At 38.9% G+C, this 27,415-nt stretch overlaps 1 protein-coding gene across 3 annotated transcripts in view; it reads left to right on the plus strand.

The window, feature by feature from the left end:
* KIF16B (kinesin family member 16B) overlaps positions 1 to 23,013 on the plus strand; it is a 127,189-nt gene extending 104,176 nt beyond the window's left edge. For all 3 annotated transcript variants that reach the window (XM_066177785.1, XM_066177786.1, XM_066177787.1), the window contains 2 exons: positions 10,546 to 10,629; positions 22,787 to 23,013. In XM_066177785.1, the coding sequence (XP_066033882.1) occupies positions 10,546 to 10,629; positions 22,787 to 22,945 (243 nt within the window). In that variant the 3' untranslated portion in view covers positions 22,946 to 23,013. The remainder of the gene's footprint in view (positions 1 to 10,545; positions 10,630 to 22,786) is intronic.
* The last annotated feature ends 4,402 nt before the right edge of the window (positions 23,014 to 27,415 follow it).

Consider the following 27,415-nt stretch of genomic DNA (forward strand, 5'->3'; position numbering starts at 1 on the left):
ATGACTCAGTTAAGCAGTGTTTGTTGGGGAAAAACATTGTTCTCGAAACCGTCTGATAGATGGGAATTACAAAATTACGGACATGTAATCTACCCCCAAATTCTCGCAGTGGGAAAACACATCCCTGTTTTCTCCCCTGCCCTAAGGAACGATGTTGGCTCAAAACCATGTTGGTTTTTCATGAGTGTGTCTTTGAGATTTCCATGTCTATGTGGGTCTCACGAAGCATTTAGCTTTAAGTGCTTGATCAATACATTTTATTGTACTTGGAAAGAAATATCTATTCTTACCCCCCAAGTATCTGTTCTTCTCCTGACTTTCAAAAGCAGTACTAAATATGATATTGCTCCTGAAACTGATAGTAACAGTGGTTACTAAACTAAACAGAGTTGCTTTTCTATCCTGAACGTTCAAAATCCTTTGTGAAGCAAGCTCCTGAAAAATGTATCTGTTAAGTTTATTGCATTTATTTAGTTCCCCGTCATTTTAAGCTTTACCTACTGGCCACAGCAGTAGTGGAAGGAAAATTTGTATGAGGCTTACAGCTAGTTTTTAAGTCTGTGATAAAGCAGCTAGTTCTAAAGTGTCTGTATGACTAGACACAAGTGAAAATGAATGTATAACCTGTGTGATTATCAATCACTCTTAATGTTGGAGAGGGGACTGAGTCATTCCTTTTAAGCTTCCCATTTGCCTTTTCTCTGGTTTTATCACTTTAAATGGCGCAGAAGGCTGTCTAACTTCTCCTTGTAATCAGTCCAGTTTGTTGTGAGAGTTAGCGCTTTATATCTTCTAACAAATCACACTTGAAGGCCTCCTGCATGTTTGTTTGCAGGTGTATTTCTCTGTGACAGCTGTTCTTTAAGACCCTGAGATCTGCCATTAATTTTGAGTAGTCAGAAAGGCATCCATCTAGTCAGCAGTACAAATCATTGATGAGTTTTCATTATTAACATTTCTCAAAGGCAAGGGTGACTGAAATTTATGGTATTAGTCAGCCACATGAGATGGGGATATGGCATAAATGCTGCCAGATGTCACTGAGATGTGTTCATGTGCAACAAGCAAACCTTCTTAGGGAGAGCTGTAAAAACTGCTGTGGCAAATCCCCTTCTCTGAGCCTGTTTCTGTTTCTTAAATCAAATGGTACTGCGACTTCTCAGCGTGGAGTCCAAGTGGGATTGGCACAGGAGCATCAGCAGGAATGTGATGCAGAGCTGGGGCAAGGTTGTATGCAGCCATGGTGAAGGTAGGGGTTGATGATGCATGGCCCGCCTTGTGCTATTGCAGGTACTGCCTTGACCTTGCTGGAAATCACAGCAGGAAGATAATGAATCAAATCCCAAATCGTTTTTGAAAGAAAAATAAACTCTCCAGAGATCTCCATAACCATTTTGAGAAGAGTCATGCCTTTATAAAGATTGATTGATGTGTTGAACTTTGAAGACACAACCTTGCAAAACCAGCACATATTACTGATTCTTTAAAGAACTAACCCAGACCTGAGGCTACATGAAGAAGGATTAATGTTTAGTTGGCAAAATCATTACCTAAAAGCATAGAGAGAAGGTTTTAAACTTGTTCATTTAATCTCTGGGTTGGCACATACCCTTGTCTTTAGATGATGGTCTGCCATGCTATGCTGGTATTTTTACCCCTGAGAGACTTTTCTCATAGGGTGAGGGATAGACAAACTAGGCAGCAAAATCAAGGTTGCAAAGACATGGTGTCTTAGGAATTTTTCATGCTTATTTTCCAAACACATCTACAGCTCAAATTTAATTGGTTTTATTTGGTTTTGACGGGTTTGCCTCTAAGGCAGCTATATCCTTTGGTTGATGTGTTCTGCTTCGGCAATGTCTTATTCTGCCTTTTTACAGCCTGCATATGAAACTTAAAACATTTTCTTTTCCATTTGGGCCAATTTTTGTCTGTCTCTTCTTCATTGGTAATCCTAAGAGCTATACAGGCATTGTTTCTATTTAGAAAGATGCCCTGGCTATATTAGCTTCTGATTTTTATAAAAGATTAAAATCCCCAAACTGCATGATTTTATAGAAATATGCAAGGTTTGCATGAACTTTGTTACATCCTATTGTTCATTTTCATAGGTATTCTGTATTTGAATGTTATTGTACTGCTTGTAATGGACCAAACAATGAAGTAATTTGTCAAATATGATATAGATTCTTGTTTATGGCTCTATTTTGGTATGCTATTATTCTGAGTCTAGAATTGCTTTAAGGAAAATACTCTGTAGTGCAAGGTAATCTCTTTGGCTGCAGTTAATTTGATTTTTCTCGGTAGCAGGAAGCAAACTAAATGGAGTTAAAATTACATTGCTAAACCACAGCCTCAACATCTCACCATAGCTCCAAAACTGCAGATTAAGTCTAGGTCATCTTGCTGGTTTAAAGGAGAGACATGAATATGAGAGCTCTCAAACGGTTTTGATAATTATAAATGATTGATTGATGGGCAGGTGGGCATGATTCAAAGTGAGAAATCTTTGGTGTCTGACCCTATTTGGTCATTTTGCATCATCATAGGGAGGTTTCAGGGTGCTTCAGAGGGGAATTTCTCTTTTTGCGTTCTTGTCCCTCTTAAGTGGGACAGACAGAGTTGAAATATTCTTTGGAGAAACAATTATGCCTGTCTGAGGAAGGTAACTGACAAGAGATGTTGAAAGTTCAATGAGAATTACCCAGAACTAAAGACAACAGAGCTGTGAGAGCTTATGTGTCCTGAGAAGATGCTCCTTGATTGGTGAATACCAATGTATTGGAGCTTAGTCACAGCATCCTGACTTGCAACAGTGCTGCATATATTTATGGGGGGAGATATAAGTGCTTGTGCTTCTTGGTACTAAGATAGAGAGAGATAGAGAGAGAGAGAGATAGAGAGAGAGATAGATAGATAGATAGATAGATAGATAGATAGATAGATAGATAGATAGATGTAGATACAGCTATAGATACAAATATGTCTGGTGTTCCAGTGAGATAAGTAGGAAAAAAGCAAGGAATTGTAACCAATCTAGGTAAAGTGGAGAAGTTGCCAAATTTCCTGTTTGGCAGGTTAACCCTCAGAAGGTCTCCAGTGCACTCAGACCTCAATGGGATGTGTGCTGGAGGGAATAAAACAAACCTGGCTCACTGGGTTACTGGCATTAGGGCCCAGCAAAAAGCAACGTGCAAACCAGGAGCTGCCCCTGCCAGCCAGAAATGAAAAGATTTTGCCAGTTCTGTGGTTAGGTAAACCTTTGGCATGGAGCAAAAAGGATGGACAGCAGAAAGAAAAGAATGTTCTCTTGTACATGGGGCAAAGCAGCTTCTTTGAAGGGAAGAGGCTATGCTGTGAAGAGTCTAGAAACCAAATTGTGGCATAAATTGTGTACAGAAGATACCAGGGGGCAAAAACCCCAAACCCCAAAACTCTAGTACATTGCTGCAATCTCCTGCATTTGTCAGAAGGGAAGTGTTTGCCAACCAATTTATTTAAGGTTTTTCAGAGCAGACTTACCCAAGGAATGAGGGAGATGCTCGTTTCCTTGTGTGTGTTTGGAGATCCAGGCTCTGGTGCCTGTAGCAGCAAGGACAGAAAACAACAGAGAGCTGTAAGCCTGGGAGCTGAGACATAGCAGGGATGAGCCTAAAGCAGCTCTTCAGCTCTCAAAAACACTGCAAAGGCCTTGGGAGCAGAGTTTGCTCCCCTCAAAGACAGTGAAGGGTTGACTGTTAGGCTGGGACTGGGGACCCCTCTGCAGAGACCCTTTGTGGAGGAGGAAGGTTGCTTACTTCCTTTTTCCTATTTCCTGGTCATTTGAGTTTTCCTCAGTTTAGGAGGTTAATTACCCTTGTTTGTTATAATAAATAGTGACTTCTGTTGCTGCAGTTCAGCCTTCTCTAGGGGGTTCCCTCCGTAAGAAAGCTGATACGAGTCCACCTCAGAGCTTTGGCTAGTCCTTGGATATGCTGCCTTTTGAGAATATCAGATCCCTCTCCCTTTCTGGCAGGTTGTGGGGAGGATTGCAAACGGCCCAGTGGAGTAAGGAAAAGAATTAGGTAGGTCATGCAGGAGTGGAGAGAAGCATGACATTGAAACAGAGACAAGTTGAGAAGCTGGGAACTGGGGGAAGAACATGTTGGGAGAGGTGGAAAAAGTAAAGAGAAAGCATTAGAAATGGAAGAGGAAAAGTAGGTCACAAGCTGAATATCCAAAAAATAATTCCCTGGATATTCCCTCTCCCAGATTAATTGTTAGTGGAAAAGAATGTCTCTGATCCCTCTGTCCTCTGGGGGTATGACTTACCTGTAGCAGACATGTTGGGAGAGCACTGAAGGGTGTACATACTGGAGGACTGTGTTACTATTTTGTTTAAGGAAAATAAGTTTAGAGGTTTCTTCGCTTAACTTTAAATAGTTTGAGCTATATCAGCTGAAAATATGATTTAGGTGTTTTTAAATGTTATTTTGTTGTTTTCATTTTTAGTGGATAGTATATCAAATGATTTCTCTTTGGTCTCCGTTTGTTTTCAGAATTTATAAAGCAGCATTTAATCTGTTCTGTAAGTGTTAACTTTTTACCTTTGCCTAATGCTTTCTTATGAAATTGTGTAGAAAAGGTAATTATTTCAGACAAAATATAAATAAATATATATATAAATTAAACTTGTGGTGGTTTGGGTTGGTTTTTTTCCCCCCCCATGAAAAATCTCTATTGGCACAAGTTTCTAGATAAAAATACGGCTTCTGTCTAGTTTCTTTAGACTCTGGGAGTCTTAGTAGGTCTTGAGAAATTGAGGCTTAAGTTACTTTGTTTAAACTTCAAAAACTAAAAGTAGGAGCTTTTTCTTTCATTACTCCTGCAAAATCAAGTCAGGTGCAGCCACAGTGGCGGCAAAACCGTGGCATGTTCTTCTCTTTGATTTTTCTCATCTGTGACAGAGATTTCTGGTACAAAGGATCAAAAGTCAGACCTACTTTCTGAAAAATGAGAAAATGTAAAAGTAACATGAGAATTAAAGATGACTGACTTTTTAATTTTAATAGTTAGCATTTCCTTAATTTTCTTTTTCCCTCTTTTCCCCCCATTTAAATGTATCAAAACATTGAAGTACAAAGAGAATTTGAGATGAAAGGTTAAAGATGACTCAGCCTCCATCAATGTCTGCCCTGTTTGTCTTCTTTAAAAAAGTCTTTTACCTTATTGTAGGCACTAAAACATAGACTGTAAAAGCCAGAAATAATGAGATGTTTCAATCCTGTAGATTTTTGCTTGATGTCAGAAAACGGAACTTTTTTTAATGTTTAGGGAGCATAACACTTGGAACAATTCCATGTTTCAGAAGTGACAAGCCTACATGACTGTATTATGCAGTATTTTACTTTGGTCCACTATATCTTGAAATATCATCTGCAAAGTATTGCACAAGAGTTTTCATTAACATGTTCTGTTCTGCTGCACCATAAAACCCCTGACCTGAATTAAATCCAGCAGGTCCCTGAGCAGACATAATGTCAGTGAAGAGTCTCTGACAGATTATAGTAGAAATTAAAGGACACCCTTCAAATGATGATGACTGTTTTTTATAAAGGTTCTGAAATGAGAGTGCACCCCATCCCAGGCAGAGAATTTCATGGTATTGGAGCCTTCATTTTCACTCTTGGCTACCAAAAGGCCAGTCTCCAAATTGCATCTCTCCCTGGGGCTCAGCGGTTGAAGACTATGAAGTATGGTTTCACTTTAAAAGGGTTTGCTTCCCTATAGATGTTAGGTATGTGCTGTTCCTAGAATCTTGAGGTTGGAGTTGTATGTAGGATAGAACAGGTGACAAAAAAATGGGTCTCTTGCTGTTCTGCCATCTGCTCTTACCAGCATTAAATGCCTGCCAAAAACCAGTCTCCTGACTGGAATGTGGGAGAAGAGGAATCCATTCAGCTTTTTAACGTGCACTGGGTATGAAGCACCTTCCACTTGAGGCTGAACCTAATACTGGCTGAAGTTGATTGTACTAACTCACAAATACTCCATTGTGGCATTTAAGTATTGTTTCTTACAGCTAATATTGCTGAGACAGACAAATAACATGCCTCTAAGTAATACTAGACCCAGAAATAAAACATGGCCTTCCTTTAGTGTAAAGAAACGAGGGGGTAAATTGCAAATGACTGTTTGCCTCTCTCTACAGCTGCTACTGCCTAGCAACCATTGCCAGGTAGGATAAACATCATTAACTGTAAAAAGTTTAATGTCTGAAAGACATTAGGAGTGCTGATATGCAGTCTTGAGGACTCTCTGTACTGTTTTCAAATATATCGTTTGGCTTTGCCTTTTGGGTCCAGGCATAGTCCCAGCTTTGCCCATGGTACAAGTATGCATGTTTGTGCACACCCCTGTGGATATACAGAAATTTGGATTGCAGCAATGCAGTGATTAATTTTCGTAGGGAGATGCTTCTGCTGTCAAAATAAAAATTAGAAATCTTGCACGCTACGTACAGAAGCTTCTCGGGAAATCATTCAAGCTTTCTCTTCCTATCAGGCTGGGGAATATGCCTCTTAATTTCCCCTGACAGAAAATACATCACCTCATCAGCAGCGCTGGAAAATGACAAAACATCCCTGCCAAAAAAGACTGCCTGCCAAATGCTTCCATTGCCACTGCAGGAAGTGGGACAGGGAGGGGAGGGGTGTGCTTCAGAAATTCCATGGAAGGTGAATAATTTGCCTTGCTACCTGTCGAGTTCCGCTGTTAGGCCTTACATTGTCACAAAACGTTCATCTCGTAGTCAAGGTGAGACCCTTGAAGAATTAATTGGAGCCTGAGGGTACACAAACCTTTAATTCTGAAAGAATAATTTATACTCCTGAATCTGGATAGTGTGAAACTCCCTCACAGTGTTTGAACCAAGGCAAACATCTCGATGCAAAATCCATACCTGCAAGATCTCTTACATATTTCAGTGCCAGAACTAATGCTGCTCACTCACATACTGTACTGTGTGCATTAACCTGTAACAGTGATTATCCCCACTGAAGTTACTGTACTGTTTCATAAAGGTGCTGTAGCACCACTAATATTTGAATTTATTGAAATATTTTCTACTACACTTTGGCTTAAATGAGTAAAGTATTTTAAATAAACCTCAAAATTCTGTTGAACCTTGCTTTGCTGAATCTCACACAATTGCTTTCAGAGTCTGCATATCAAACAGTACTTTAGGACAGAGGATTTTTATAGACAGTTATTGTGACATTTACCATTACTTTGGTGTATTTGTGTTGCTGAGCTTTTTAAATTAATTTTTTTATGAACCAAAATCATGATGAAATAAGGATGTTTTATCATCACTCTGTATATCTGTGGGACTCCACCAACATATTTTCCCCTGCATTAAAATAATAAGTCAGTGTCAAAGATCAATGGTGTATGTATATATACATGCATGTATGTGTATATATATATATAACAAGCACACTATGTCTGGTAAATATACTCATAGTATATTTTTATATAAATACAGTACAGTGGACTGGCTTCCCATTAAACTGAAATTTCAGTCCCATAGAGGACTGCATAATTCACCTTGCTGCATGGTTGTCCAGTTCTTATGTTGCAAAGATAATTTTCAAGGTACATAGTAGGTGGGAACTAGTGCTGTAATGTCTGCATTAAGTGTTTGGATAGCCTGAAACTCAAGCCTGCAGAATTTTAAATATCTTTTTCTTATTTTGGTGAGCATTAGACTGTGGGCATGTAGTGAAGTAGAACCCATTGAAATAACTGGGTTGTTGAAGTGATGATTAAATTTGTGGCTGGAGCATTTTCTGTCGGGTAGATGGATGGTCATTTGTTGTGTGACAGAAATTAATCTTTGTACTTTATTTGTGAGATAGCCATCTGCCAATTATTTGGCTAAAAGAGGAGCCAGGGGACCACTGGGAAAGTGTGAGATACAGAAATGGTCCAGCAGGCCTGAGGTTTGTAACTTCTGCTATCTGCAGTAATTGATTAGTCATTTATAATGCAGCACTGTAGGGTGAAAAATATTTCCAAGTGGCACATATGTATAAATAGGTATATTTATATACATATAAATACATAGAAATATATTTATACTCATATAAATACATATACATACTATACACATACTGGCAACACTGGCATATTACAAACATATTAACTATATATGTGTATGTCGAGAATAGTTTGGCACATTGACATTCCGGTGGCTTTTATTACATACAAAGTATTCAGATCCCTGCTTCTTGACCAGCAATAAACTCATGATTTTCATACAGGTACGTGTTATGACTTTGAACATTGCAGAGCAAAGGCTGAGACCTTTGTCCTGCATATTAAATTCATGACTGAAGTTATGGACTTTGGTTTCAGAGATATGTGCATGGTACTGAATTGGGAGTTAAGGAATGTTGAAACAATGTGAGTAGCTACTTCTGTTTGAAAGTGTTCAGCAAAACACATTGCTTTTATAAAATACAACTGGTTTTCTTCTAAGATGCATCCAGAAAACTTAGGAAAACAACTTGCTCGTCCCACAGTTATATAGAATTAGTCCCCAAATTCCCTTTCAGATGGAACTTAATTTGGATAAAGAAATAATTCCTGATTTTAGCTCTAAGACCTTGCTTTGACTCCACAGAGTAGGTCTGAGGATGCTGTAGTGGTAGGTTCATTGTGCAAATTGATTTTTAATAGACACTGTTCTAAAATTCCATAATGGAAGTATTTATTAACAAATAAATATAAAAAAAAAATCTCCCTATGGCCAGGAGGGAATTGTGGTGGTAGTTGTTTTACCTTGCTTATTCCTGGTAGTGGCATGATGCAGTACTATTTAATAAAATATCATTTCTGCAGATGTGGGATTTTGAAGTCCTTGAAAATAATAGCACTTTCAACTGTGTATAGGTGAAGAAGTGAATAATGAGTGAGAATAAGTCCCCAGGACATCATTATGAGATACTGTTTGGTTGTGTACTGTTTGTCCTGCCAACATGAAGGAGGGCAGACCGAGAATATGGTTATTTGAAGAATATAATTGGGACATACTGGCAAGATTGTTGGAGAGAAGACATCTCTTCCATCTCCTCTGGTGCCTCACATCACTTTTATAATTTTAAAATGTCTAGACATTTCTTTAAAATTATCGAAGTTGGAGTTGAATCAGAGAGTGGGAATAAATTATTTGTATTGCAGAATTCCTCTGTATTTTAAAGATGCTTACATTCAATGTTAATAATGGAGCTCCTCATTTAAATCAGTGTATGTCTGCTCCTTGTAACCAGCCGTAAATTCTCTACAGTCCTGTATGTGCTGATACACTAGAAAATGATGCATCTTTTTTATTGGTTCAATATTATCAAACAGCCTGGGGATTTAATGCGGGAGGCAGTTTTACACAGGGATTTCACCTGCAAAACAACTCCAGCAGTGCCAGTGGGAGGTTGTGTTATTCTGTCTCATGATGTGAGTGCTGGGAAAAAAATGGGTTTGATTTACCTTCAAGTGCAAACTCAAATTATGGGGAGAGGGCCTGCTTGCTCCTGCACTGTTCCCAGCAGTGTCTTAGCAGACCAAGTTCAGTGGCACTTGTTACCAGCTCTTGAGTCTTTTGTGTGTTTTCCAGATATAACTGGCTTTAATTAGTTCAAGCATTTTACTTATTGGTATAAAAAAAAAGGGGAGGCAGTTCCCTCCCTCCTTCTCTCTCAATCTCTCTCTCTCTCTCTCTCTCTCTCTCTCTTTCTTTTTCTTCTCTCCCCACCTCCCTTTCCCCCATAGGATGGAGAAAGAAATGAGGAGATAGCTTTAAACCCCTCTCTGGAAGAACTAAAAGTAGAAATATGAATAGTTGTTTTTAGAAGTTGTGCCACTGTTCTCATTTTCAGTGTGATAAAGCAGGATTTGGCTGCATGTGTGAATTCTCTTCAGAAATAAAGCTGTCAGCTTCCAACGTGGACACACGTTTGAATGGCATTGAGCTACAACTGAGTTACAAGAAGCGGTAGTTCAGGGCACAACAAAAGCTTCAAGTCAGGTGTTGTCTGGAGTCCAGCAATGCATCTCCCAGAGCATGACTTCAGTGATAGTTCTTAGATCCAATGATCTTACATTTGTGATAGAACATAAGTAAAACCAAACAAATGACAAAGATACTAAATGCAGTCTGTTAAGATACACTTCCCTGCAGAAATTGTTCTTCCTCCCTATTTGATACGATCACATCACATTTGGATTGCAAATTTTTAATATTTATGTGGACAAACAGTGGCAGTCCAATTCCTAAATTTTCTTCCAGTCACTCTCTAGTGACAAAATGCATTGTTATCTTAACAACACTACAGAGCAGATCACAATGACCTCAGTAGAAATGTATAATGTGATATTTACTAATAGCATATAGTGTAGCTCATGAATATTTGGCAATTTTTTTCTTCCTAGTTGCTTTGTAGTTTAAAAAGAATTTTCTCGTTTGAGCTTGTCACTTCTGATGGTGATTCATCCTTTAATGTCTTCCAGGTTGCCACTTTAGAATTCCCTCCAAAGAAGCTCTTTGGAAACAAGGATGAGCGAGTGATTGCAGAACGACGCTGTCACTTAGAGGTAATACCAACTTTTTAACAGGCTTTTGCTCTGTGTTTAGGTGGGAATGTACTCCCTGCTTGACCAACAGAAACCATTCCCACATGATCAACATTAAATAGCCTGTTGTAAGTATCAAGTTACTTGCTGCCTTGTTTAACACAGGAGATGGCAGCAGTACATTGCAAAGTAAGGAAACATCTCTTAAAAACGAAATTACTCCTAGTCTAGGGGAAAAAAAAGGAGCTCTTAGAGGTGTTCATGGGAGGTAGATTTATTTAAGAGGCAAGGTGGTGGGTGAGGTAAGTGTTCACTGTAGACAAGTGCAAGACAAAATTAAAAAAAAATACTGCTACTTTAAATGCAGTCCGTTTGTTGGAGATTTACTATTTTATCATAGTATATCCAATACCTCATGACAGAAGTAAAGTGATATTTAGGCATCTTTGAGTTTTATTTCATAACCCAGCTTTGTGAACATATTCTTTGTCTTTCAATTAATTTTAGAAATTAATTTTATTGTGGACAAGGTCAATGAGTTTGAGGATTTGAGTTATTTTGGTAGTTCTACAGGGCTGGGTGGATAGCATGATTTTGAACTCCTATCACACATTAGGCCTTTATATTTCTATGTTAATGCATGTTTTACTGCAGCCCAGGGGCAGGAGGTGGGATTTTGGGAAAGAAGAAGAGGCATGATCAAAGACTAAACTGCACACCTTGCAACTATATTGTAGCAACATGGGGATTACTTGATCGGGCAAGTCATTAAGAATTATATTCTTTGTAGAGCTAAAATGGTATTGGGTAGAGCTTTAGAGAAATTAATATAAAAGTAGATTGCTTATGACTGGAGTCTTTTCTTAGGTGGTTTGAATTTTTTCTACATACTTCACCTTTTCTTTGATCTACCAACAAAACATCCTCCCACTGACTTCCTATGTGAGACTGTCTTACATGAAGCACAAAATGAATTTTTTTTCTTTCACAACCTCGATAGATAGCATAAAGGCATGTCCATATTCCAGTCTAGTTCTCAATATGTGTATTTTTGTACCAGTAAAAAAATTATTTCCTTAATCTACTTAACCAGATATGTAGTTGCACTGTAAACACTTTTGCTTTGGGGTTTGTTGGTGTCAAGCCTTTTGAACTGTATTTGACATTATCATAGAGCTTTGGAAAATAATGTGCAAGTTTTTACCTATACATCTTAAGAGAACACATCTAAATTGTATTTAAAATTATCCACCCCAAATCCCTGTTGCAATCTATTAATTTAGCTTTTCATCAAGGACCTGTTGCAAGGCAAAGCTCTAAATTATTTGTTTTGCAGTTTAAAGATTGTAATTTCACTTCAGAGCCAACCTTGCTTGATTAAATCCACCTTAAATGAAACAGCCAGGTTTTTTTGGGTAAAGTTAATGAACAGAAGTTAGTGTGTATCTGTCCCTTTTTGCAAATAGAAATCAGTAGGTGAGAGTGTAGGATTCTTTTTTCAAAGTGAATTCAGATGATGTATATTCAATTTCTCGTATTTTTTTAGGAAAAGATTTGTAAAGGAAGTACTTGCCACAAGAAATACTTGAGTCAGTGAATGTATCTATTCCTGTTTTAACTCCAAAGTGTCTTTTATTCCTTGGTGCGTTGCTAGGACTGTGAATGACACTAAAAAGAAATTTTTCTGAAATCCCAACTTCTATGGATACTGTGTTTCTGTATCATATCATTCCCCTGGCTTTTCTTTTTTCTTCTACTCTTAGACTCATGCTTTGTTGTAGTAATGAAGATTATTTTTAGCTGTTTTCCCATTATGCAGCCAGAGAAACTGGGCAGGAGTCTAAGGTGGCCTAGCAGATTGAGCTGCGTTTCTTGACTCTTTGGTCAGAAGCCTTGCATTTGTTGACCCACCAGCCTTTCTTTCCTGCTCTTGCTGTCACCAGTGTGTTTAGGGAAAAACAACTGTTATGCCAACAAAATCCAAACAGGTTGTTCCTTAAAGGAAAACAAAAACTCTCCCAAGCCTTAGTCTGTCTCCTTGTCTCTGTTCCCTGTTTTCTCTTCCCTGTTCTCAGAGCTGCATTTCCTCAGGTTGGTTTGCAGACAGCAAAGGGAGAAACAAGCAAAATCCCTGGTGGGGTTTTTAGGGATCAGCAGTTGGTTAGAGTATGGTGCTGGTACCACCGAGGTTGTGGGTTCCATCCCCAGACTGACCATTCCATTAAGAGTTGACCTTGATCCCTGTGAGTCCCTTCCAACTCAGAATATCCTGTGATCCAGAAATAAAGCTCAGCAGTCAGCAGGAGTCATGTGTTGTGTTTTGCTGCCACTTCCAGAGCTCAGGGAATGAAAGTCAACCTGTTAACAGTAAGGTAATGTGAGCCTATGTCGAGTTCTGTAGAAGCAAATGCATCTTCCTGGCATTGCCTCTGCTCTTCTTTTGTCTTGGTACTTTGAACCTCTTTAAAAGACAGACACGCTCAATTTATTTAAAATTAATAATATAATTGTCCTTAACCTCCTCACTTCCTGATGTCTGCCGATGAGGATTTCAATGATAGGTGTTAATGCAAGAGGCAGAAATAAATCTTGAATGAGCTGCATAATTCAATTTTGCTGTTCAATCTGTAGAACTGTCTGGGGAAAGTATTGTAGACACTGAACTGGCTGAAATACTGCTGTTACCTTCAGCCAAAATTAACCTTTCAAAATTGGATTAACTTAGAAGTCAAATCCTTTGTTTAGTTTTGAGTTTGCATTTTCAGTTGAGTTCCTTTGGAGGTGATGATTTCTGTGGTTTTTGGTTTGTTTTCTTTTTTCAATAAGGTTCTAAATTTTGCTGTGCTGTATTTCCCCTTTAAAAGTAACATTATGTTGAGATGGCTCCAGGAATCTGATTCTTAAGGAAAAGGTGAAATAATGGAAATAGCACCTTTTTTCTTGAACTTAGATTGATTCTTCTTATTTTTCTTACTAATTTTTGAATTAACACTGTGGTGGAAGCCAGCAATAGAAAGGTGTGAGAAGGAAAAAAACCCAAAATGTTTGTCAACAAATTTGAGCAAACAGAATGTTTGAATCTGCCTCAGACCTTGAGGTTTTCCTTGAATTCATGAGGATAAAAACATTTTGCTCAGATTTTAGATTATTCATCACCTGAATATTCAGTATGAACTTCATTAGTACTCCCCACAAGTCTTTGTTTCACTGCCCCATTCCTAAATATATTTAACTGAGAGAATCTATGGTAGTTATAGGGGAATTGATGTTTATATTGCAAAAATCCTATGAAGTGGGGTTAGAGTTACCACTTCTGTTCGATTTTTTTCCCCTGACACTAGTCACAAAGCTACTGTATACATGTTTCAAAGCTACTGTGTACATGTTTGTTCGAAGTTATTACTAAAAGGAAATTTTGAGACACAGGCATCAGCTTACAACACCCCTAATACCAAAGCTGTCTAAAAGGAGCTTTATGCAGCTGCTCACCAGCCTTGCTCTTGAAGAATGTGTTTGCCTCTGACAGTGTGGTGGTAAATATTGTTCTTAGCAGAATCTAGGTAAGATGAACTTCAGAACGCATTCAGAATACATTTGATGCTTGCTGGAAAATAAAAGGAAACTCTTCTCTTTTTTCAGAAGTTTAAATGCACACCAGTAGCACTGCTGGTGCAAAAGCAAACTGCTGCCAGTGTTGGTGTTTGATAATCCTAGAGAGGATTGTTCCATACCCAGAGTCTGAGCTACAGAATGCAGTATCTTGAAGTGATGGCTTTAATTTCCCACTAGAGGAATAGGGATGCAGTGGGATCAGGGAAGGAAAGAGCATAGATGCACCCACCAAGAGAAGAGTATGTGTGGCTGGGCCATATTGTGAATATCAGTTATATGAAATCCATGTCATAGATCATTTTCTAACTTAGGTATAGTCAGTCTGCACCAGGTGCCTTTCATAACCTCTAGTAACCACTGAAGAACAAAAATAACTGCTTTTCAGCAGCAGCACTGAAGTCTTGCTGGCAGACAGTAAGACTTTGCAGTTAGCCATCTCAGAGCAAGTTCCCGTGTCAGACTCCCATCCTTCACCACATCATTAGGGCAGCCCAAGGCACGTGGCATTTCTGGTTTTGAAGCATCAACTCTCAATAAGGAGTTGCAGCAGTTCTCGGCAGCAAAGCATTTAATCAGTTTTTGGGTGGTTCTGCTTCTTGTGTGAAACCCTGTTGGCTTCAAGAAATGAATAAGTAAAGTTAATTTTACTGATTGGTTGCAGTCACTAGATACAAAGAAGCAGAACTTTGCACATGTCAGCCCTTGAAGGCATACCGATAAAAAGTTACTTTGATTAACACTGGTGACTTTCAACTATCCCACAACAGTGCAAGACATTATTCTTGTAATAGAAACATGTGATAAAGATGGTCATTTAGAAAGAACAATAGCCTGAGGTTATTTTCTGGATGAGTTAATTTTAAGCTCTGGTTCAGCAGGCTACTGGATGCAAAAGGAGTGGTAAGTGTGGTCTCATTTGGCTCAAACTCTGGGCCTGATTCAAAATCAGATCTGAAACCTTGCTCTGCAGAGTTTACTAGAGGTAACTTGGCATAATATATGTATCTCTTTAGAAGAATTTTGGTATTTCTTTCTTTATGTGTATGTATATGTATATCTTCATGTCCCTACCTCAAAAATGATCTTTTGTCATCAAATGTTTATCTCCATTACAACCAAATAATTAAATAGGATTTTCAGTTTGAAGGCCTTTTTATTTTTCCCTTTCCTTTTTAGCTATTTCAGAGTATCAGAAAATAAGGAGGTATGTTTATCATGATTTAGTAAGTTTAGAAATCGGGACAGCCTATAGTTTGAGCTCCAGTTTAGCTCCACATCCTGATGTGTTTTGCTGTCAGGATGGAATAAATTTCCCAACATACTCCCACAAATCAAGTTTTGAAGTTGTGTACCTTCATCACAATCTCCATTGATGGCTCTGCACATAGAGATGTAGGCAGATGAATGAAAGGTGTGCTCAGCCAAGGACACTGGGTTGAATTCGGTGCTACCCCTTTCCAAAACAAGTGTATCAGTCATCCTCCAGTATGGGATTTCACCAGAGGAAGCAGAGGGTGATGAATGTCAAGTTGTTTGGTAGGTGTTTGCCAAGTCCACTCCAGCAGATTACACACTGTCACTACTGGCCCAGGGATGTGTGCTAAATTCAATCCTGTTGTTCTTTCTAAATAAATTTTGGCAGGACTTGTTTTGACTCGTGCTCTGGAGAAAAGTTTGGCTTCCTTCACTTGTCAGGTCTGTTTTAATCCTTTTCAGTATGGCCATTCACTTCCCAAAGAAGACTCACACTGATAGACCACCTGTAAATCAAAGCCCTTGCTGCCTTTTTTTTTGCTTCCTTGCCAGCCTACAATTCAGTTTTCATTGGAGCTGCCTAAAGCCAATAAATGTAAGCTTTTAGCATGCAGACATTGTAAGAAATAATAAGTCCTGTGGATTTTAAACATTTTTTAGGCAGAATAAGATTATAATTTGGGATGTAGACTGACTTCAGAAGTTAATTCAATTGATGTGGCATAATAGTAATTCAGCATAATGTGCTCCTGCCATTAGACTTGCACAGAAAAATGCTCCAAATAGCTATAATGAATATTGTGGGTTTTGAAAACCTGAGAGAGCAGTTTCACCTTGAATCATAACTAGCATCTCTTAGAATGCTTGCACATTAAGAAAATTCAAAAAGCTATATGAATTTGAGTAAATTTCAGTACCACCTTGGGTAAAATTAAATTTTAGTGTCACTCAAGTGCTTCTGGAGATGTAGCGGTAAAATCTGCTTCACCTGTACAACTCTGGAGGAAACTAACACTGATTCAAGGAATCTGCATCATGCTGTGCGTGAAAAACATAGAGAGACTTCCCCGAGAGGCTAAAAATGTAAATCACAGTATTTTTTAGTGCAATTTAGCTGCTTAAAGAAGCTTGATTCTTATCTGCTTAGTTCCAGAGTCATTTAGGTACCTCTAAACATGCCCAAAGGAGCGTTGTAGGGACAGTGCCCGTGTAATTCACCCCAAGGCAGCTCAAAACTCCTAACTCTTTGAGCTGAGGAAAAATAAATGAAAAGAGAACCCAAAAAGGGTTCTCCCTAAGCTCCTTGCCGAGTTTCTGATGAATCTTTGCAATCCTGTATTCCAATTTCCACATATGCTCTGTCAGGTCTGTTTCCACAGATGACGTTTGGGCTTCTGTCGGGCGGTGTGCAAGGTCTTCATACACTCGAAACCTCCTTGTCGTTACACCCGTTGTCTTATCTTCCTCAATCCACTGCAGTGGTGCTAAGGCATAGGCTTGTGTCCCTAGTTGTGAGAGTTTGAACCATGTCAGTGTTGTACATTTCACCAGTTCTGGACTCTCAGAGGTTTGGTTGCCATCTGAGAGAAGGATCTCTATCACAGCCAGTTCTCACAAGCATTGGGTTCCTTGCTCCGTGGTCTTCCAAAGGCCTTGCTGCAGCTGGATACCTTCTGGGCAAAGGTATCTCTCCTTCACACTTTCTGCTTTATAATATCTTGCAATGTATGTCAAGGCTTCTAGTCAAGTCTCAATGTATCTCTGCACTTCCCAAGACAAAGCCCCCCAGCTAAGAGACTGCAGCCAACTGCACGCTTTCCCCGTCCTCCCCATTGTGGCCACATGTTCTGTCTCTCTTAAGTATTGTCATTCCTGTCTTTCAGGCAACAAATGGGAGAAAAATTCCTTGTGCCTTAGGTAGGCCCAGTGGGGAGATGGTTTCAGTGGAAGACATAAGGGGGATGCTTAACTGTGGTGAACTGACTTATGACCTACTTGCAGTCTGTAGGAGGAGCCTGCTGGGATCACTGCCTCCAAAACACGTTTGGACAGCTTGGATATGCCTTGACATGTAATGTCGGGATATTTCGCATAAGAAAACCTGCTACCTTGGAACTCAGTTTGTAAACGAATTTTCTATGTTGTGGCTAATGGCTGTCCTTGTCTTCCATACCTGATCCAGATAATCCACTCTTGGGTGGTGATTGAGATGTGGTGCATGTCCTGGATGAAGCAGAGCTGGCTTAGCTTGCAGCCCTTTTCCAAAGAGTTTTCATCTTTTGCATTCCAATCCTAATTTATCTCCCTGTATAGTGTCTTAATTCTTCTTTCCCAGTAAAAAAAAAAAAAAAAACAAAAAAAACCCAACAAAAAACCAACCAACCAACCAAACAAAAAAACCTCACCAAGAAAAACCAAACCAACCCAAAACAAAACAAAACCACCCCTCCACCACAAGGAAGAAGCAGGTCCAATGAAAACTTTGAATCCTATTTTTCTTGGTTAACTTGTGTATTTTCTTACCATGTTCTGTATAAAGCGTGTCCCTAGACAGGGCCTTTTGCTACCCTGAAGTCTCTGTGGGACACCACCACTTGTCGGTGCCATTTCAGCACAGTTTTATTTTTGGCAGTAGGATGTAGTTAGATCCAATAGCAGGCATTTCTGCATTTTTTGGTATTTTGCAAAACCACCTTGGTAGTAATTTTCTTCTTTTAAACACATCAGTGGAAATGTCCAAAATAGAAAAAGTTGGTTAATTTGGAGATGGACCTCCAAATGTTGATTTTCCTTTGCATATGCACAACAAGTTCTTTTTAGTAGACAAATGCAGGAGGACATGCCCTCCCATTTCTGCACTGCAGTAGCTCCCTTTGCAAGCCTTATCTTTTGAACAGATCCTTGGTTTTGTGATCACAGATTGGAAGCAAATCATGTACCTTTCTGCTTGCTATGGGGTAGAATCTTTCTTGGGAAGAGCTGACTTTGCAAATACCTAATTACAACATAATGTGATTTTTTAGAGTCAGGGAAAATGCTTCAATCTGTCTGGCTTTGGGGTTTTTTTTTGGTAATCGGAAGAGCTGTGATACTTGTGTATGCTTTGCTCTATGGATAATTCAAATCAAGATCTGATTTAAAGCCTGCAGCACTTAACACTAGTCAACAAAATAATTATGTGATTGGTGCTAGGAGGAACTATATTAAAGGGAGAGGGAAGCCTATGTTAGAAGTTAGATGAGCAATAAGTTAATTACTCCTGCCTCTGTCACCAGTGACCTTCTATGACCTTGTGGTAGAGATTTTGCCTGTCAGATTGACATGTAGTTCTTGAAAAGGTGGTATTGTTTCACAGAGAAGAAGCTATTGTCTAAAAATGTCCCCAAAGCCTTGTAAGGTTTGTCTTATTAAACTTTCCGGTGCTTTCAGCTCTGACGTGTATTAGCAGGCGGTATTTCTAATGCCAATTTCAAAATGTAACTTCTAAAGTATTTTAAGCACTGACTTTTTTTTTAGGAAATTGCTAGAAATAGCAGTATGAAAGCAAAAGCTCGAAGTGTTTTCACTTTCTGAAAGTACCAGAGTTGATGAGTTTTTAAACACACCAAATTTTAATGAAAAAATACAATTCTTGCTAAGCTCTACTATTGATCTGTGAGGCTATCACTGTTAGTAATGGATTAGGAGAACAATGTCACTGAACTGAATTCCTCTTTAATATGCCACAACTGAAAGGATGATAAGACGACTTTCACATTTTAGAAAGCTTTTGGATTGTAGTAACTTTAATAACTTTAAATTAAGATATGGCTTTACATTAAAATGTATAAAATTATGAAGTCCCCACATCACAAAGTAGTGCAAAAATGGTTAGAATGACTTTGTTGTGCTGTTGAATTGAGCACAAGATGAACACTGGCCTACTGCTAAAAAGGTGAACCTTATTAAAATGATTTTTAATAAGCTTTTTAAATGGTTTCCATTTTGCTATTCACATAATTAAAAGGGAGGGAGAAGTACTCCAACTAGGTAAAGAAAGAAAAGCCTTTGGGCCTCATACCACTTTCTCCAGTTCAGTTTCATTTGCAGAGTTAAAACTTGCAGGTTCAGCTGTAATAAGTTCTTAGTTAGAGGGCTTGAAGGTTGTATTGCCTTCACAGAGGGCAAACACCACTGCTTTTCTTATTTTGGATTAGCTTTTTAACCTGGCTTCCTATCCTTGTTTTGTACATGCAGAGTATTTCTATTCTCTAAACTGATGTTCCTGAGTGTTTAGCCAGAACAACCAACATGATTGATGTGTAAGTTGCCCATTTTACATCTCTGTTACAGTGCCAGGGTCTTGTGCCCTCACACCGAAATGTATCATTAGGTTTTTTTCCAGCAAACCAGCAGCGTAGCAGGTCAAATGCTGTTAGTGAAATGAAACTCCAAAATGCATTTGGAGGAACACTGATTGCCAGACTAAATAATCCAGAACAAATGGCCAGAGTCTAACAAACAAAAATGAGTAATAAAACCAAGCGTGCTGGAATATTTTGGCAGTTAAATAGTTTTTTGGTTTTTTTCCCCCAGGTAATTGTGCAAACCTAGTAACTATTGCACAGTGCTTTGCATGCCAGGGACAGTGTTGCTGTCAGTAGGAAATCACATCATTAATTTGTATAAAATTTGGACCTATGAAGGTATCCTGAGCTTGCCAGTCTCTGCTAAGAATTTTTTTCCCAAGGACACATCAAAAGAGTTCTGTAAATAGACAAAAATTGTGTCTGCTGCTGGAAAGGGATTTTAATACAAAAGATTTGAAAACGGCTCTCCTCCTGTCCACTGAGTGCTGGCAGAGAAGATCTTTTTATCCAGCCTTGTTCCTACTCCAGCTGCTTGCAGCGGCCTCCTGGGCTGCAGCAAAGTCCATGCTGAATCCTAAGAATTCTGGATCTCTAAGGAGCATTTGGTCATTCCTGACACTTGGTGTTGATATGTTCCTGGCCCTCTCCCAGCTTGCTGTGACCCTCGTCCCCTCTTTGTCACATCTGAATTTGGGAAGCATCCTTCCATATGTTGCAAGGATCACTCTCCTATTTCCCCTGTCACTTTCTTCCACTTTGCTGTCCATTGCAGCCAACAGGACAGAACAGCCTTCCCCTGTAGTGGCCTGCCACAGCTCTTTGATCAGTGCTTGTGATGTGAGCACTTCTGCCATCAGTCACTGTTTCCTCACTACAGGGGAATACTCCCAGCCAATGTCTTTGGGCAGAGCAGCCTGTATTTCAGTGAAGCAACAGCTTCTTTGTGTCAAGGGCACAGCAGCTCTGGGCTATGTTAACATATCAGCATTGCAGACAGGGTTAAAGGCAGATCTGGGTTTTATAAGAGAGCTAATTTGTTCAGAGGTGGTTGTTGAAGAGCACATAATGTCAAGCCATATGGCAGGAAACCTTCATACAAAATTAATTCCGTCGTTATCTGGTAGGGTCTGCTTGTTTCCATTTTCCCAAGGATCTATTTTGTGTTCAAAGAACCTGTGATATTCACTCATCAACTCTGGAGGACGGATGTGGAAAAGAAGTGTACCTGCTGTTCGTAGTGTGTCACAGAAGTGTATGCTTAGAGCAGAGGGATTTTTTTACTTTGCCATTAGAGCCAGCATGCCAAAACAATGAGTAATGGCTTTACAGAAAAGGCATGACAGTCAATTATCTGGCCATGCATACCAAGGTGAATGCAGTAAGTCTTGTGATGTGCCCAGTGAGATATTTTGGTACCTTTGAGCTTTTGGTAGTCATAAACTAGAATTATTGCAGTAACTTTTCAGCACAGTGCTAAAACGCTAACAGAATGCTATGTTTTACATTTGATTTTCTTCCATATTCATCCTTCAGGAATTACTGGTTTGGGACTTTTTGTAAAGAACCCTCCTTTGAGAACTAATTATGAAAAACGTTTTTCTGTTTCTCACTTTAAATTACCTCTTGGTCTATTGCAGTTCATCTTGCAAGCATTTTTGTAATGAATTTTTTTTGTGAACATTAAAACACCTGTGGCAGATCTGAAGGAAATAGAAAATTTCACCATTTTTGCCAAGAGAATAGTTTGTGTCTCAGCTGCTTTTTTTGTTTGCTTTTTTTTGTTTGTTTTCCTTCTTTCTGTAATACCGAAACAGCTGGTTTCTTAAATAGATAGCAGGTTGTTATAGTTTGGAGAAATTCTTGAGAAATGAGTGAACAATTAGGACAGTTTCCTGAACAAACCATTTCCATAACCCCAAAGCTGCCGCATTCAAATAACTAAATGTTGTCTTCTTCAGAGGAGAATGTACTTCTCTGTCTTGCAAATATATTTCCCACAGAATCCAAGACTAGTGAATTATTTGAATGTTATCTCTTTCTGGTTTTGGTACACATAGGGAGTTTATCCCTGTGCTCCAGATGAAATTTCCCTTCAGGTGTTTGGGAGACACTGGATGCATTTGTAGTATCTCTCTGATCAAACCTTTTACCTAGAGTGTTTTATTCAAAAGTTATATTTTTAAGTAATTAAGTCACGCTAAATGAGCCCCAATGTGACGGAAGCATTGTCAGGTTTGTGAAAACTAACTGCGTTAATGTACATCCCCCAGTTTCTCTGGGTACAAATGTGGCTGCAAGTTGCACAGTGGTTGGTGAATATTAACCTATGGGAAGGGAAGGAAGTGTCTCCCACATGCTTCTTCTCATTAGTAAGACTTAAGAAAAAATAAAAAAAAAGAAAAGGAAAATTTGAGGGCAACTCAGTGAAAAGATACTGGTAGGTTCTGACATAATATGGAATTCACGCAAATCTTTCTGCAGATAGCCTTCATCAAAACAAACCCAAATCAATGCAAGGATTGTGGAAGCTTCATGAGGGAAAGATTTTTAAAGTCCTTTTGTGTCCATATGTAGTGAATATCCTGCAGAATGGACTTGAGGTTTGCACCTGCTGTGTTTGGTAATGCTGGACAATAGTATTAGCATTGTCACAATTAACAGAAAGCATTACCTGACTGCAGAATAAACCAGGAAGCATCACACAACCACAGAAAAAGAAGAGTTGCCAAGCTGAGCATAGGAAGGAAGTGGAAAATACTTCTTTTCTGCTTTTCCTGAGCTTAATACAGACGTTTCAGTAGACTGTTTTATAGATGGATTTAAATGCTTATGGTTATTGAAAGGACTGTTCACAGCCCATGGAAATCTTTTCGGGGTTCTTTTGCCGTTATTTAATTTTTCAAAGGGGTTGTAATCAATTTGATCAAGTAAAACCTTATGACATTTTACATTTCATTCCACAGAAATACCTCAGGAGCTTTTTCTCTGCAATGCTGAAATCTCCATCATCTCCGCTGAACATCGATAAAGTGGGGCTAACGTTGTCAAAGTACACCGTCTGTGAATTCTCACCCTTCTTCAGGAAAGGCGTGTTTGACTACAGCAGCCATGGCACCAGCTAAGTTTTGGGCCAGGATCCTTATGCCCTGGAGGAGTATGGTTGGAGTGGTGCCTTCACTTTTTTGTGAGAGGAATGAGGGAAAGAAAAAAAAAAAAATATTGTATCTCCTCCATACCTGGAAAGTTGCATCCAAACAGCTCCAATTAGAGATGGCTACCCCGCCACACTAACCTGTATCCTTTACCAGCTCTCAAGTTGGTGCCTGCATTCTCCTGGCATGGGGTATACAGACATTTATTTGGTCTGTTAATACTGTACAAAGATTCTGACTCTTGTGATGAGTTTGGATCCCCTTCTTGGCAGCAGTGCTTCCTTCTCATTTGCTCGGATAGTTTGTTCTGGCCATTGGAGAGCATCTCATGTTTACCATGGCAGTGTGTCATGCTGACAGAGGGTTTCTGAGCAGCCTTTTGGTTTCTGTCCAAGCTGTTCCTTAAAGAATCCCATCCTTTGTTTCTTTATAGCAGTGTCATGTTTAGGGTAATGATCCTACTCCACTGTTGTTTCATTTGTTTCCCTTCCAGATACACTGTTTAACTGTTTGACTGTATAATTGTATAGTTTTTCTCAGAAGAATTAAAGGGCCTGGATAACTTGAATGCTTACAAAATATATGCAGCAGAAAGAATATAATTTAAACCCTGCCAGAGTCCACGTTTGGTTGTTTGGAGGCAGAACAAATCACTCACCATTAATAAAGAAGCAAAGGAAGCAATAGTTACCGAATAACATGGTCAGCATCTTTTCAGATTTTGTAATCATTCAGACTGTAATCGGAAACTCTGCACTGTACAGGGCTCCTAGCTATGCACAAAGCTGATGCAAAGTGCTATATATTGGTTTTTAAATAGCTTCTTCACAATAGTTGTAAAACCTGAGGTTTATTTGCATCAGTTAAAATTTACAGGATTTAAATAATAGTACTTTAAAATGACTCAGGACTTATTCAGACTTGCACATGTATATACAGGTAGAACTCATTTTATATTGCTGCAGATTCAAAAATATGTATACACTGTGTCTGGACTTGAGTATGTGTATATGTTAATGTATAATTGGTTGTATAAAAATCAGAATTGAATGACTTCCAGTTATTAAAATGCATAATGAAAGGTAAGTTTTGTGTGCGATTTGTTCAGTGTGTGAAGCATTTTTTCTGAGTTGACATCACTGACCACTGGTAGGTTGTGGTAATGAAACTATTTCATGTCATTGAAAATTATTATTAAAACCTAAAGTAGGAACACTGGTAGCATTTTTATTTCATGACCTAAATTATAGGAACAGCAGTGTTTTACATTTAATATGATACATCCATGGTTCTGAGGGAACTCGCCAAGGAAGTGTCTGAGTCACTATCCATCATATTCAAGAAGTGATGGCTCTCTGGTGAAGTTCCCACTGATTGGAGAAGGGGAGACACAACCCTCATTTTTAAAAAGGGGCATGAGGAAGACCCAGGGAACCACAGGCCAGTCAGTCTTACCTTGGTGCCTGGCAAGGTTATAGAGCAGGTCCTTCTGGAAACTCTGCTAAGGCTCATGGTAAATAATGTGGTAATTGGTGACTGCCAATATGCCTTCACTCCTGACAAATCACACCTGACAAGTTTGGTGGCTTGGGAAGACCTTCTAGAGCCCCTTCCCATACCTACAGGGAGCCTGCAGGAAGGCTGGAGAGGGACAAGGGCATGCAGGGATAGTGGGGTATGATAAAGAATTAATGCCTTGGAGTCTTTAGAAAAATGATTATGCATAACTGTAGAGCATTATTTCCTATGTGCTACTTCTATGAAAGGATCTAGCAGGCCAAAAAATGGTAAACTGCTTTATTTGCTGCACAGATAAACCCATTTCCTGCAGTTGTCTTTCCTGAAAAGCTACCACTGTGCTGAGCAGATCACCATTGCACCACATGGTAAATGCTGGTCATGAAAAGGCAAAAGCAGTCAGGACCCCTAGAGGTATTTTGGGTTACTTCAGATTGGGAGAACCTGTTTAGGAAAACTCAACTTGATAAAGAGTTAAGTCAAGTGAAAATTTGGAATATTATTTTTTTTTTTACACTTTAATTTAAAAGAAGACTTGCACTGGATTCCTGCCTACAGTACAAATTGATTCAGGGAGGACCAGATGCTCCAGTAATGTAAACCTGCCTATAAGGTAGTTAATTTATGTTGTCTAGTTTATCTGACCTGCACTGTTGAATGTGTACATTGCAAATAACAAAGGTCTATTAATCACTCTATTTACAATGTCATCAAGCTGAAAGCTACAGACTTGTGAATGTAAGCATGAGATTAGGACCACAACCCCAGGCTACCAGATTTTCCCACCTTCTTACCCATCTTTCACTGGTATCCAGAGTTTAATCAATGATGGCAAGCGCAGGCTAAGCTAGGAGGCGTCTTTGAATAATTACATCAGTAAAAATTACAATGTTTATAACCTACAGTCTTTAAACCCAGCCTTCATGAGAAGTTTTCAATAGAAGCTGAAATGCATGTCGAAATTGCTAGCCATTTTAAAGATGTTCCAATTGCCTTTCTCCGTAGATATCCTCAGGCTCTAAAATTACCCATTAATTTTATTTTCAACATATTGACACTTTCAGCAGCATTGTGAAAGTTATTTTCAAGCCTGGTATCGGTGGTGTTTTTTTTTAAAAAAAGTGCCTCAGTAATTGAGAAATGTCCTTAAGTAAAACCTAACTTATGTATCGTGTATATATTCCAGGCAAAGTGTGTGTTTATGCACTTTACTATAATGGGGCTATCACACTTACCCATGCAGCTGAATTCATGCCTCCATTAAAGTCACCAAACCACTTGGCTCGTATCCTTGCTGAGCCTACAGCAGTTTTTCATCAATAGGATTGCACAAAAAAAGGCCTAAAAAGCACACTGGAGATGGTGCGCTTTTTTTTTTTTTTTTTTTTTTTTTTTTTTTTTTTTTTTTTTTTTTTTCCCTGCATAACATGATCAAAATGCAAAAAAGTTTTGAGGAAAGCCTTCTTGTTGGTTTTGCCCCTGCTCTCCTTTAACTGGAAGTGCTTTTCCCCTGAATGTGTTGCTGCTCATAGGCAAGAAGTTGAACAGCCCTCAAAGCCCTGTTGATAAAGGGCTCCTGGCAATCTACTCACTCCTGTAGGTGGGAATAAAAAATAGGTTTGTATTAGACTGTGATAAAGCTTGAAACTTTATATGCTCCCAGCTCACCAAAGCCCCAAAATTGGAAAAGAAATAGATTATTTTTAAGTTAGCAAGTTTCTTATGTCCACCCCTGGGTTTATTTTCTCTGTGTTTCATTAGACTCTGGAAAAAAATACGTTTGATAGGCTAAAGAGAAAAAACTTTCTGGCTTCCAACCTCATAATGGGAAATAGAATATATTCCTTTGCTGGACAGACTTCATGAGCAATTAAGATCTGTGCAGTTGTACAGGCCCTGAACCAGTTAAAGGCTTAAGGTCTGGATATATTTTCTTGGCAAAGCTGTGAAGTGAACTTCTAATATACTGGGTCCTGTCACTTTTTTGAAATTGTTGTTTTATTATTTTAAGAGAGTGTTTTGTTATTATTGGTGGCAGACCAAAATGCTGTTGTAGATGTACCTTTTTATTCATAATACAACGAAAACAAAGTTGATTAGGACCAAAAATACCATAGAATGTAACCAGTTAGGGTTGGAAAAGGCCTCTAAGATCATCAAGTCCAACCATTAACCCAGCGCTACTGTGTCACCAATAAACCATGTCCCCAAGTGCTACATCCACACATTATTTGAACATTTCAAGGGCTGGTGATTCCACCATTTCCCTGGGCAGCCTGTCCCAATGCCAGACTACCCTTTCAGCAAAGAAATCTTTCTTGATATCTAATCTAGACCTCCCCCTGGTGCAACTTGAGAAAGAAACAGGTAGGGAAAGTGAACTGTGACCTGAAAATGAATTTTGAGGGAAACAGGTAAGCGAGATTGAGTTTTAAAATGAATGTATGGGGAAGGCATGTTAAGGATGAACATCAGTGTTTGACAAAATGGAGGCAAGATTTTGGACCAGAAGCCGTAGCCTCATGTCTGCAGTGTGTAAAAAGCCTTAGAAGCAAAAATGCAAGTGGCAGCATGGGAAACCCTGTATCTTTTTTCTTCTTTATACCTTCATTTTCTTTATAAACACTGACAGTTTTCTCCAAAGTTGTGCTGACACTGGAGCATGTAGCACAGCTTTTGCACTCACACAGAATTTTGGTGGTTGTTTTGAAACTGGTCTGAGAAAAAAAAAAAATAGGTCTAAGAAAAAAGTTTACACACTCTTTCAAAGTCCTTCTCAGTTTCTTTTGCTAGCTTCTTCTGTCTTCTCGTGACATTTTTGTCTGGATGGCTTGTTCTCATTCTTTTAAGTTTTCAATTACTTCCTGTCTGTAGTCTTGTTTTACAGATGGTTTATAAGAATGTGCTGGGAAGAGTTGAAGA

This window comes from Chamaea fasciata, unplaced genomic scaffold, assembly GCF_029207755.1.
Source record: "Chamaea fasciata isolate MVZ Bird 193981 ecotype frontalis unplaced genomic scaffold, bChaFas1.0.hap1 SCAF_3, whole genome shotgun sequence".
NCBI lineage: Eukaryota > Metazoa > Chordata > Aves > Passeriformes > Sylviidae > Chamaea > Chamaea fasciata.